The following is a 13,484-nucleotide window of genomic DNA, read 5'->3' as shown; positions in this document are numbered from 1 at the left end:
TGAATTCTCTGTTCTGAACGGCTGTTCTTTGTGAGCTCACTAGGTTATTGAAACTGGGTGATGTGCCTCCTCCAGAAGCTGTGGTTGTAACCCAAACCTGAGTGTTTTGTTTTCTTTCTCTCATTTGTAATTAAATTATCTATTCTGTGTTTAACACCATGCAAAATTAACTGTAATGGTGCAAGAAGAATTACTCAGCTTCATATGAAACTGCAATAGGGAGGTGGTGGAAACCCCATCCCTGTTTTTTAAGGCCAGGCTGGATGAGGCTCTGAGCAACCTGATCTAGTGTGAGGTGTCCCTGCCCATGGCAGGGGGGTTGGAACTGGATGATCCATTCGAACCTTGACTGATTCTATGATGCTATGATTCCAGCCCTGACAATTCTGTGACTCTGTGATATGTTATCTAAACGACTAAGATCTGTTCAGAAGTAGAAGATGAGGGATCTAAACTTGTGTAATCCTTGTGCTGTAACTACTGCACCATGTCATGGTTTGCTCTTTGAAGGAACATCAGCTTCAACTAGCAAATGTGAAATCTGAATATTAAGCTGACTGAAGTTCAAAAGCATTCAACAGCTTCTCTCACATGATAAAGTGCAGGTTAACTCTGGAGAATATTGCACCCCTGAGTTATCAGAAGTGGTATCTTTTAAAATACAGAGCCATAGAATCACTTGGGGTTGGAAAAGCCCTTTAAGCTCATCCAGCCCAGCCATCCTCTAGCTCTACCAATGCTGGTGCTAGCCCATGTCCTTCAGCACCACATCTCTGCCTTTTTGAAACACCTCCAGGGGTGGGGATTCAACCACCTCCCTGGGCAGCCTGTACCAGTGGCTGAGAACCCTTTCAGTGAGGGAGTTTCTTCTAATGTCCAACCTAAACTTCCCTTGGTGCAATGTGAAGCCATTTCCTCTTGTCCTGTTGCTTGCCAATATAGACACCAACCCCCACCTGGCTCCAACCTCCTCTCAGGAGCTGCAGAGAGCAATAAGGTCTCTCCTGAAGCCTCCTTTTCCCCAGGCTGAACAACCCCAACTTCCTCAGCCTCTCCTCACCAGATCTATTCTCTAGACCTCCTCACCAGCCCTGTTCTCTAGACCCCCTCACCAGCTTAGTTGCCCTTCTGTGAACCCACTCCAGCACTTTGATGTGCTTCTTATAGTGAGGGCCTCAAAACTGAACCCAGGACTCAAGGGGTGGTCTCACCAGTGCTGAGTGGAGGGGGGGAATGTCTTCAGTTTGAAGAGACCTTCTGCTATGGAAATTGCTTTTTGAGTGAGAGCAAGGTATAGGTGTATGACAAAGCATTCCTTTGCAGTTCTATAGCAAGAGCAGGAATTCAGAAAGGCTTCTCTTTGTAATTTAAGGAGGAAAGAGCAGCAACTATCTTTTTGAGTGCCAAACCCTGCAGCTGATTTTAAAAGGAAGCTGGCTGTGGAAGAGAATCAATGGAGTGATCTGTAAACAGAAGGCAGGATAAGCAGTCACAGAGGGGAAATATGGGAAGAAAATTAATTTCTGACAGAACAAATCCCATTTCACAGAATGACAGATCAGTGGGGGTTGGAAGGGACCTCTGGAGACCATGGAGCCCAACCCCCTGCTAGAGCAGGTTGATCTAGTACAGGTTGCACAGGAATGTGTTCAGTGCATTTTGAATGTCTCCAGAGAAGGAGACTCCACAACATGTCTGGGCAGCCTCCTCCAGTGCTCCAGCAACACCCTCAGAGTCTCTCCTTAAGGTCAAGTGAAACCTTCTGTGTTATATTTTGTGCCCCTTGGCCTATCACTGAGCAAGTTTCTTTCCTGCAAGAGTGGTAAGGGACTGGAACAGCTTGCCCAGGGAAGTGGTGGAGTTACCATCCCTGGAGGTGTTCAAGAAAGGTGTGGCCATGGCAGCTGGGGACGTGGTTTGATGGCCATGGTGGTGTTGGGTTGATGGTTGGATTGGGTGATCCTGCTTTGGCAGAGGGGTTGGACACGATGATCTCTGGAGGTCCCTTCCAGACTCCAATGAGGGCTTTTCCAACCCAAACAATTCTATGATCACTGAAGAGAGCCCAGCCCCCATCCTCATGACCTCCACCCTTTAGATATTTAGTGTATACAATCTTGGCAGCATTGGGCACAGGTTTGAAAGCTTAATTAAGGTAGATCAGAATTTCTCATATTTATACAACACCTTTTAAAAAAGAACAAAGTTAGCATTTCACACAAAGCAAACATTTCACCCAAACCTGCTTTGGCAGGGGGGATCTCTGGAGGTCCCTTCTAAACTCTACTAGTGAGGGGTCTGGAGCAACCTCTACTGGTGAGGGGTCTGGAGCAATCTCTACTGGTGAGGGGTCAGGAGCAACCTCTACTGGGGAGGGGTCTGGAGCACAGCCCTGTGAGGAGAGGCTGAGGGAGCTGGAGGTGTTCAGCCTGGAGAAGAGGAGGCTCAGGGGAGACCTCATTGCTCTCTACAACTACCTGAAGGGAGGCTGTAGCCAGGTGGGGGTTGGTCTCTTCGCCCAGGCACCAGTGACAGGAGAGAACACAGTCTCAAGCTGTGCAGGGAAGTTTAGGCTTGGTCTTAGAAAGAAGTTCTTCACAGAAAGAGAGATTGGCCATTGGGATGTGCTGCTAATGGAGGGGGTGGGGTCAGCGCCCCTGGAGGTGTTTAAGAAGAGCCTGGATGAGGCACTCAGTGCCATGGTCTGAGTGATTGGATAGGGTTGGATGGTCGGTTGGACTTGGGGATCTTGGAGGTCTCTTCCAACCTGGTTGATTGTGTGTGGTACTGTGCTACTGTAACCCGAGGTGTGCAAGCTGCCAGTGGGCTAGGAGCAGAATGTTCAGTGCAGTCATTTATCCCTTCCTTCAGGAAGCACAGCTGGGACGTGGAAGCTGTACTTGCCTGGAAGCTTCAATGCGGTACCAAAAGCCGTCATGGATGGCCAGGTCAGGGTACTCCACCCGTCCCACGCCGGAGCCCACGTCCCACAGGAAGCTCACCTTGCCTTTGCGCATCTCCACGGCCAAGAAGTCAGTCTGCACGCAGAACAGGGAGAGACAAACACTGTCATATTCACTGCAGGAAGGTTCCAGAAGTCTTCCCATTACAGAGCATCTAATGAAGCATCAAACCCCTCATCCATGGACAGGAAAGGCTGAACAGTGATGCTCACACTCAGCAAAAAGGAGATTCTCTTTTTCCTGATTTTATGGGATCAAACCAGAGCTCTGCTATGAGGGAGCTGGGGTTGTTCAGCCTGCAGAAGAGAAGAATCTGGGGTTACCTTAGAGCTGCCTTCCAACACCTGAAGGGATCCTACAGGAAGGCTGCAGAGGGACTTTGCATAAGGCAGCCTAGCAACAGGCCAAGGGGGAAGCTGAGGGAGAGCAGGGTTAGGCTGGAGCTGAGGAAGAAGTTCTTCAGTATGAGGGTGATGAGACTCTGAATATATTGCCCAGAGAGGCTGTGGATGCCTCCTCCCTGGAGATATTTAAGGCCAGGCTGGGTGAGGCCTCGAGCAATCAAATCTAGTTGAGACATTTCTGAGGTCCCTTCCAACCTCAGCCATTGTGTGATGATGATGATGACTGAAACAAGGAATCTGAAGCCAAAGATGGCAAACCTCTCCTATGGAGCCAGACTGAGAGAGTTAGGGTTGTTCAGTCTGGAGAAGAGAGGACTCCAAGGAGACCTTCTCGTGGCCTTCCAGAATCTGAAAGAGGCTACAAGAAAGCTGGGGAGGAAATTTTGAGGGTGTCAGGGAGTGATAGGACTGGGAGGAACGGAGCAAAACTAGAAATGGGGAGATTCAGATTGGATGTTAGGAGGAAATTCTTCCCCATGACGGTGGTGAGGTTGCCCAGGGAGGTGGTGGAAGCCTCATCCCTGGAGGTTTTTGCAGCCAGGCTGGATGTGACTGTGAGCAACCTGCTGTAGTGTGAGGTGTCCCTGGCCATGGCAGGGGTGTTGGAACTGGATGATCCTTGAGGTCCCTTCCAACCCTGACAATTCTGTGATCCTAAACTTCTGTCAGTGACATGCAGTGCCTGGCTGTTAGACAGACAATGGTGTCAGTACTGTAGCCATCAAGAGAAAGACTGAACTCAGAGTATCATTGTTCCTACAATATCCATTGGATGGCAGAAAGATATCAGGATTCCAGGCTAACAAAGGATGTCACCTAGCCTCTTTGTTTTGTACTAAGTAAATTAAAGACATAGTTCTAAATGTTAGAAATAGAATCCTTTTCCCATTTACTGAATTATTATTGGTTGTTCTAGAAGTCTGTCTGCTATGGGGCTCATGGGAAATGGAATCATTATTATGCATGGCAGTGTAGTCTAGGAACTTTGACAGATGCAGAGTGAGTAGCTATTTTATTTCCAAGGGAAAACCCACCACCAGCCCAGGAATTAATCTGGTTGCACTGTGAATTTTGAAGTTCTAGTGTAATCCATGTATAAGTCTCCCTTGGGACAGCAATGTGCCCTTGTGGCCAAGAGAGCCAATGGGATCCTGGGCTGCAGCAAGAAAAGTGTGGCCAGAAGGGCTAGGGAGGTTCTTCTCCCCCTCTACTCTGCCATGCTAAGACCACCCCTACAATACTGTTGACCAGTTTTGGGCTCTCCAAGATAGACAGAGACCTGCTGGAGAGAAGAGCCACAAGGATGCTTAGGGGACTTGAGCATCTCCCCTGTGAAGAGAGACTGAGAGCCCTGGGGCTGTTTAGTCTGGAGAAGAGAAGGCTGAGAGGGGATCTGATCAATATCTATCAATAGCTGAGGGGTGGGTGTCAAGTGGAGGGGGCCAGGCTCTTCTGGGTGATGCACAGTGATAGGACAAGAAACAATGGAGACAAACTGGAACAGAAAAGATGTCACCTCAACATGAGGAGAAACTTCTTTACAGTGAGTGTGCTGGAGCCCTGGAGCACGCAGCCCAGGGGGGTTGTGGAGTCTCCTTCTCTGGAGACTTTCAAAAACAGTCAGGATGCATTCCTGTGCTGACTACCCTGGGTGATACCGCCTTTAGCTGGGGGGTTGGACTGGACAATCTCTGGAGATCCCTTCCAGAGAGCAAACATTCTGTGATTTCACATCAAGTTAAAAGTCTATCTATCTATCTATCTATCTATCTATCTATCTATCTATCTATCTATCTATCTATCTATCTATCTATCTACAAATTGTTGGTCATATTTCAGCAGCCCCTACAGTAATAGCAAATCCAGCAAATGTCTAGATTATATTAGGCTCTCGACTATTGCTTTGAAGCCTCTAGGAGAATAAAACCCAAAAGCCTTTCTCATCTGTATTTGTCAACAGTGTGATTTGATTGAGCAACCCTGACAGGAAAAGCAGGAGAGAGACTTACAAACTTGGCACTTCCAAGGTAAAAAAGCAGATTGTCAGCAACTAGAGTCTTCACATTGACAACGATGGTGTTGTAGGTGCCCTTCTTTATTTCTGGTCTGTATGTGCGGATGCAGTTGCCTCCAGAGGACACAGACACTTTGATCTTCAAAACAAACAAAGCAGAGCAGAAAGAATTCAGTTTTCTCCTCATTATTCCAGTAATAGCCTGAGATGCTTCCAAATCATTATAAGAATGTTACAGTTTTTTCCTTCCTCACCATGTCTGTGTTACAAGACCCAGGTGGTTGCTTGGATATGCACAGGAAGTAGAAATAGAATTTTATTTCTGGGATTTTTGTTATCAAAAGGATGAACTGTATGGATTAGGGAATAAAGCTCAACATCTGACAGCAATCTGCACTTGCAGCCCATAAAACCAACCATAGCCTGGGCTGCTTCCACAGCAGTGTGACCAGCAGGACAAGGGAGGTGATTCTGCCCCTCAGCTCTGCTCTGCTCAGACCCCACCTGCAGCACTGCATCCAGTCCTGCTGCCCCCAACACAAGAAGGACCTGGAGCTGATGGAGAGCAGGCCACAGAGATGATCAGAGAGCTGGAGCACCTCCCCTATGGGGACAGGCTGGGAGAGTTGGGGCTGTTCAGCCTGGAGAAGAGAAGGCTCCAGGGAGACCTTAGAGCAACCTTCCAGTACCTGAAGGGGCTCCAGGAGAGCTGGGGAGGGACTTTGGACAAGGGCTGGGAGTGACAGAACAAGGGACAATGGCCTTGAGCTGGGAGAGGGGAGATGGAGACTGGAGATTAGGAAGGAATTCTTGAGAGTGAGGCTGGTGAGACACTGGAACAGGTTGCCCAGGGAGGTTGTGGATGCCTCCTCCCTGGAGGTGTTCAAGGCCAGGCTGGATGAGGCCTTGAGCAACCTGGGCTGGTGGGAGGTGTCCCTGCCCATGGCAGGGGGGTCGAACTGGATGATCCTTGAGGTCCCTTCCAACCCTGACAATTCTATGACTCTATGACTCTCATCTCTGTAGCCTGCCTTCCTATCCTGTGCACATTCCACCCAGCATATGGGTCACATTCCTTTCCCACCATCCCATTACTCTGTAGATTTTATTATCAACCACTTTCTTCAGTTTTCTTAAGGTGTCTCTAAAGGAAGTTCTGCCTCAAAAAAAAAAAAAAAAAAAAAGCTGGAATTCTTAGGAAGAGCAAATAGCATGTGGATAACCATCCCTGGAAATATCTAATATCACAGAATCACAGAATGTTAGGGGTTGGAAGGGGCCTCAAAAGATCATCCAGTCCAATCCTCCTGCCAGAGCAGTCACCTAGAGTAGGTCACACAGGAACATGTCCAGGTGGGTAGATGTGGTTCTTAGTGACATGGTTTGGTGGTGGACTTGGCAGTGCTGGGTTAACAGTTGGACTTGATGACCTTAAAAGTCCTTTCCAACCTAAATGACTCTATGACCTCCTATCTTCAAGAATTCTTTGTTACCTAGGTAGCAAGAGACAGGAGCAGAGGAAATGGTTCCAAGCTGTACCAGGGGAGGCTCAGGCTGGATCTCAGGAAATATTTTTTGCACTGGAAGGGCTTTCAGACATTGGAAGAGGCTGCCCAGGGCAGTGCTGGAGTCACCAGCCCTGGAGGTTTCTAAGCAGTGTGGACCTGGTGCTTAGGGACATGGTTTGGTGTTGACCCTGCAGGGCTGGGTGGAGGGTTGGACTGGATGAGCTTGGAGGGCTTCTCCAACCAGCTCTATCCTATGATTCTGTGATTAGGTCACAAGCTTGTGGCAGCTCAGGCTGGGTGCCTCCTGTCACTGCCACCTGAGTTACACCTCTGGTGTCCAAGTGTCTGACCCAGTCAGGTGTATTTCTACCCAGAAATCCTGCCCCTATCAGTCCATCTGCAAAGTCATTCTCCTCCTCTTTCTTCCCTCCCTGCTCCCATGGGAGATGCTCCCTATCAGGTAACACTGGGGGAGTATCCCAAGGCCTCTTAGATCTGTCTAGGTCTAATGCCAGGAGGAGAAGGGGGTGGGGAGGGTCAGCCTGAGACTAGCCAAGCAGTGGGGGGGGGGGAAGAAAGAGCCCTGGGGGTCTTTGGGTAGACCCTCAGATGGGAGGAAGGGAAGTGTTGGGAGGCTTTTGGGTGGGATTTGGGATCTCTTTGCCACTATGCTTTGTAGTTTCTGTAAAACACCAATTGCTTTTTTTTCCATGTAAACTTTCCATCACTCTCCAATCCATTTGTGTGAGGGTCATTCTTCTGTCCCTCCTGGGGCAAGAGAGGATCTGTCTGGCTTTAAAGCAGGACAAAGCTGAACAACTGGAGTATTAACCAGCTGGTCCTTGAGTGTAGGGTAGTACTGAGTCAGGGAGATGGACTCCAGACTCATTAAATGGACTACAAATACATCCTTAGCTCAAGCTCAAGTCCTCAGAACTGCTGCTGAACAAAGAAATTCAAGAACACGGGAGAATCAAATGCTCAGCAATTTCAGAGAGTTTGAGGTAGTGCTATTCTGAGCTACCACAAGCTCTGAAATGGAATCGGGGGGGAATATCAGTGCTAAGGCAAAAGAAAAATCCATTTCTGTTTTCACAAAAAACCCCAATGATATTGTGACTCTTCCGCTGTACCCTCATCCTCAATATTTCTCAAATAATAACCTTTCTGGGTCTCTAGGCCCCCAGCATCTTGGCCTCTACCAGGAATAGTGTGGCCATCAGGATCAGGGAAGTGATTGTCCCCTGCACTCAACACTGCTGGGGCTGCACCTGGAGTCTTGGGTTCAGTTTTGGGGTCCTCACTATGGGAGAGATGTTGAGGTGCTGGAGTGTGTCCAGAGAAGGGCAACAAAGCTGGGGAAGGGTCTGGAGAACAGGGCTGGGGAGGAGCAGCTGAGGGAGCTGGGGGTGTTTAGTGTGGAGAAGAGGAGGCTGAGAGGAGAGCTCATTGCTCTCCGCAGCTCCCTGAGAGGAGGCTGCAGTGAGGTGGGGGTTGGGCTCTTGACTGTAGTGATAAGGTGAGAGGAAATCTAATCAAATTGCACCAGGGGAGGTTTAGGTTGGACATTAGAGGAAACTTTTTCACTTGAAAGGGTTCTCAAGCACTGCCACAGGCTGCCCAGGGAGGTGGTTGGATCCCCATCCCTGGAGGTGTTTGAAAGAGACAGAGATGTGGTGCTGAGGGACATGGCTTAGCAGCAGCCTTGGCAGAGCTAGAGAGTGGTTGGGCTGGATGATCTGAAAAGGCTTTCCCAACCAAAACCATCCTCTAATTCCTGCAGATGTTATCCATTTAACAAAGGCCTGATTCAAAGGAAGAAACAAGGCAGAGTGAAAATCACCAGGCTATTTTCTCTTTATCTGAGAAATTAGACTCCATTATTTGCTCTCCTTACACATGTTCAGAACTAGAAAGGATTCAGCCTGTGGAGAATAAAGAAATAGAGAAGTAGAAAATAAAATGGCATCAAGACTCCAGCCTCGTCTGAGCAGGAGAGGGCTTACCGAGTTGGCTTGCTTCCGCGCCTGGCTGATCAGCTCTTTTATCTGGGAGATGTTTTTCCCTAAGTTATCCTGAAGTTCTTTGATGGGTTTGATTTTCTCCAGCAGCCGATCTGCTTCCTTCTCCAGGCTTTTAATGCTGGAATCTGCGTCAGCAACTTCACAGGAAAGAAGAAGGCAGAGGTTTAGATGTTGACGGCAAGGCTAAAATCCAAGAAGGGTCTGCACAGCCAACGCTCAGGGGATTGTATTTGCTGCTAGGAGGCACACACAGGGCAGAGTGAGCTGATGTAAGGATATTTAGAATCAGGTTGCAGCAGTGACAGTAGCAAATGCAGGTGTTAAGGCAGGATTTCTCTCTCAGGATGATACTAATGGCAATCACTGCCTGTAGCACAGTGCACTTATGCATGATGTATTCACTTTCTGGTTTTCTAAACTCCCATTCTGAAGAAAAAGAGCAATGAAAATTGGTTACTGTCTATTAGTAACTTCATAGAATCATAGAATAAAGGAATGGTTTGGGTTAGAAGGGGCCTTAATAATCATGTAGTTCCAACCCCCTGCCATGGGCAGGGACACCTCCCACCAGCACAGCTTGCTCAGTGCTTCATCCAGCCTGGCCTTGAACACCTCCAGCGAGGAGGCAGCCACAGCCTCCCTGGGCAACCTGTGCCAGTGTCTTAACCACCTGTTAAGAATTTTCTCCTCATCTCCAGTCTCAATCTGCCCTCTCCCAACTCAAAACCATTGTCCCTCACCCTGTCACTCCCAGCCCTTGCCCAGAGTCCCTCCCCAGCTCTCCTGGAGCCCCTTCAGGTACTGGAAGGTTGCTCTAAGATCTCCCTGAAGCCTTCTCCTCTGCAGGCTGAACAGCTCCAACTCTCTCAGCCTGCCCCACAGGGGAGGCTCTCCAGCACTCTGATCATCTTCATGTCCTCCTCCAGACCCACTCCACAACTAGAAATAGGCTTTATTCTTCTCACAAGCTGAAAATTCTGTATATGCAGTGAAAGTAAATTCAAAACCAATGACAGTAAACTGCAAGATTTGGTTTTTTTCTTCTTTTTTGAGATAAGCCTCATGATTTCATTAGGGTATTTTTTCTCTCTTTTCCTTTAAGCTTCAAATAACTTCATTGCCTCTTAACACTGAACAATGCTCCCCCCACCTCTTGACAATTCAGCAGCAGATCTGAGGATTTCCACACCTGGCTAGCATGAGGTTGTTTGTGTGCAGAACACTGAAAGGGACAAATCTGCAATTTTTAGAAGGTATACTGAATTAAAATAATAATAACAGCAACAAAAATCAAGCATAGAAGGTTGGAAGAGACCTCTGAGGTCACCACGTCCAACACTCACGCAGAGCTCACAGCTCCACCACTGCTGCTGAGCCACTGCAACCACCCCAAATCCCACAGCACCACATCCATGCAGCTTTGAATCCTCTCCAGGGATGGGGACTGCAGCACCTCCCTGGGCAGCCTGGGACAGTGCCTGAGAACCCTTGCTGGGAAGGAATTGTTCCTAATACCAGAATCAGAGAATCACAGAATTAAGCAGGTTGGAAAAGACCTCAGAGATCATCAAGTCCAACCTATTACCCAACTCCATCTAATCAACTAAACCATGGCACCCAGAGCCTCATCCAGTCTTATTTCAAACACTTCCAGGGATGGTGACTCCACCACCTCCCTGGGCAGCACATCCCAATGGCCAATCTCTCTTTCTGGGAAGAATTTCTTCCTAACATCAGCTCTAACCTCCCCTGGTGCAGCTTGCGACTGTGTCCTCTCCTTCTGTCACTGCTGCCTGGGAGGAGAGCCCAACCCCCACCTGGCTACAACCTCCCTTCAGGTAGTTGTAGACAGCAATGAGGTCTCCCCTGAGCCTCCTCTTCTCCAGGCTAAACACCCCCAGCTCCCTCAGCCTCTCCTCACAGGGCTGTGCTCCAGACCCCTCCCCAGCCTCCTTGCCCTTCTCTGGACACATTCAAGTCTCTCAATGTCCTTCTTAAACTGAGGGGCCCAGACCTGGACACAGCACTCAAGGTGTGGTCTAACCAGTGCTGAGTACAGGGCAGAATGACTTCCCTGCTCCTGCTGGCCACACTATTGCTGATCCAGGCCAGGATGCCATTGGCTCTCTTGGCCACCTAGGCACACTGCTGGCTCCTGTTCAGCCTCATGTGCCCTTTATCCTGTTACTTCTTGCATATGAGAAGAGACCAACCCCCACCTGGCTCCAACCTCCTTTCAGGGAGCTGTAGAGAGCAATGAGGTCTCCCTTCAGCTTTCTCTTCTGAAGACTAAACAACCCCAACTCCCTCAGCTTCTCCTTATAGGAGAAGGTCCTTTACCAGCTTGGTTGCCATTGTCTGGATGTTCTCCAGCACCTCAATGTCTTTCTTGTAGTGAGGGGCTCAAAACTGAACCCAGTACTCAAGGCAAGGCCTCACCAGTGCCATAATAATAATAATAATAATAATAATAATAATAATAATAATAATAATAATAATAATAACAATAATAATACTTAGACAAAGCATGAACTTTTGCAAATGAAGTTTCTGAATAGTCACCCAGATATTAATATGAAATCTTCAGGATGCTTCTTGACATTTCACATAAGTGAAATTAGTTCCCTAAGCCATTTTATCCCAGAGCTTTCAAAGAGTAGCTTTTGAATTCTCTCAGTGCCTGTGAAATGCAAGCACCATGCAGAAGCTTTGGTGGTGAGCAGTGACTCAACAGTTACTGCAAAAGGCACAATCAGAGCAGGAAGAAAGAAAATGTACATACGGATTTCTGCAGGCAAGAGATGGAGACAAAGGAAAGAGAAAAAAACAGAAGATATAATGTCAGAGAATGCTTTGAAGATCTGAACAGAAAGGTAAAGCAAATTAATGGACAGGATTAGTCTAGAAAAATCTTAGTATCATTCATGTATTGCATATCTACATAAAGAACGACAGAATGGTTTGGGTTGGAGGGCACCGTAAGGGTCATCCAGTTCCAACCCCCTGCCATGGGCAGGGACACCTCCCACCAGCCCACGTTGCTCAAGGTCTCATACAGCCTGGCCTTGAACACCTCCAGGGAGGGGGAATCCACAGCCCTCTCATTCTGAAACACAGCAGAAGCTGTATCTACACTAGCATGCCCACTTCTCGGCAGCCTGTTCCAGTATTTCACCACTCTCATTCTGAAGAACTTCTCCTGATGCCCCACCTAAATATCCCTTGCTCCAGGTTCAAACCATTGCCCCTCCTCCTATCCCCACAGGCCCTTCTGAACAGTTCCTCCCCAGCTTTCCTGCAGGTCCCCTTCAAATATTGAAATGATGCTCTAAGCTCTCCCCAGAGTCTTCTCTTCTGCAGGCTGAACAACCCCAACTCTCCCAGCCTGTCCTCATAGCAGAGCTGCTCCAGCCCTCTGCTCATCCTCATGGCCCTCATCCTCATGGCCCTTCTCTGGACACCTTCCAGCACCTCCAGATCTTTCTTGTAATAGAGGCTTCAGAACTGGACACAGTGCTCCAGGTGGGGTCTCAGCAGAGCAGAGGGGGAGAATCCCCTCCCTGGCCCTGCTGGCCACACTCCTCTTACTGCAGGCTAGGATCGGATTGCATCACAGCATCTATGAGAGAGGTGAGGTGTTTCTCCCAGCACTGATTATCTGACTGCCTGAAGATGAGGTCAACACCTGGAATTTTGCTTGAATCAAGGAGTGAACTGCCAGTCAGAATCTTTGATTACTCACCTCCTAAATACCTTACAAACCACTCTGTGGAACAAATCTATCCACTTCTTGTTCCTGCAGCTGACAAGAGCTTTTTTTCCCCCAATTACTAGCAGCAGCCCTTAAGATTTAAAATTCTTTCTCTATACAGAGTCCTTCACACAGAAGTGATAGAGATGCCTTTTATCCCAGCTCAGTAACACTATGTGAGTGAAATCCTGGAGTCCCCCTGTTGCCTTTTGAGCTGTGAAATGAAAAGCACAACCTGAAACCCCCCCAGCACCAAACACCTCAAACAAGATCTTACTGTTCGTCATAGGATCCTTCGCCACAGCATTCGTTTTTGCCACGTCATCTGCAAGTTTACTGTAGTTTTTTCTCAAGAGCAGGAGATTCTGGTTGAGGTCTTTAATCTGGGCCAGGACATCATGTGCAGTGTTGTTGGCTTGTCTGGCTTTCTCTTTGGCTGCCTGTACCTTTACAGCTGTATCTGTAGGGAGAAAAGGATAAGGAAATTATTTTAGAGGGTAGCAGTTTCTATCAGAGAGCTTAAGAAATAAAGTTGGGTCCAACTTCCAGCATCTTGTGAAGGCAGTAGAATTTATCATCTTGGGCAGTTCTTTGAGAGCTCCTGTTTGACATGTAGCATTCTCTTACAACAAGACATCACTGGTTATGAGTGTGGTTTGCAGAATTTGGTCTTTTACCTCTTTATTGAGACATCCAGTGCACCCAAAGAAGACAAAATGCTCTAGGCCTATTTGTATGTAAAGGACAAATCATTTCTATTAGGAGAACTTCTGTGCAATTGTTTTGTTGCTCTTGACTCACTGCTTAACCTCTGGCCAAG

General features: G+C 48.0%; 1 protein-coding gene across 1 annotated transcript in view; it reads right to left on the bottom strand.

Moving 5' to 3' along the window:
- Window positions 1-13,484, bottom strand: part of LAMA2 (laminin subunit alpha 2) — a 500,110-nt gene that overhangs the window by 71,325 nt on the left and 415,301 nt on the right. Inside the window, exons 43-46 of the mRNA XM_054393014.1 lie at window positions 12,942-13,124; window positions 8,896-9,050; window positions 5,377-5,520; window positions 2,905-3,038 (exon numbers count right to left, since the gene is read on the bottom strand). Of these exons, the coding sequence (XP_054248989.1) occupies window positions 2,905-3,038; window positions 5,377-5,520; window positions 8,896-9,050; window positions 12,942-13,124 (616 nt within the window). The remainder of the gene's footprint in view (window positions 1-2,904; window positions 3,039-5,376; window positions 5,521-8,895; window positions 9,051-12,941; window positions 13,125-13,484) is intronic.

Source organism: Indicator indicator, chromosome 27, assembly GCF_027791375.1.
Source record: "Indicator indicator isolate 239-I01 chromosome 27, UM_Iind_1.1, whole genome shotgun sequence".
In the NCBI taxonomy this organism is placed as follows: domain Eukaryota; kingdom Metazoa; phylum Chordata; class Aves; order Piciformes; family Indicatoridae; genus Indicator; species Indicator indicator.
Note: the sequence above shows the minus strand (reverse complement) of the source record. Positions and strands in the feature narration are given on the sequence as shown.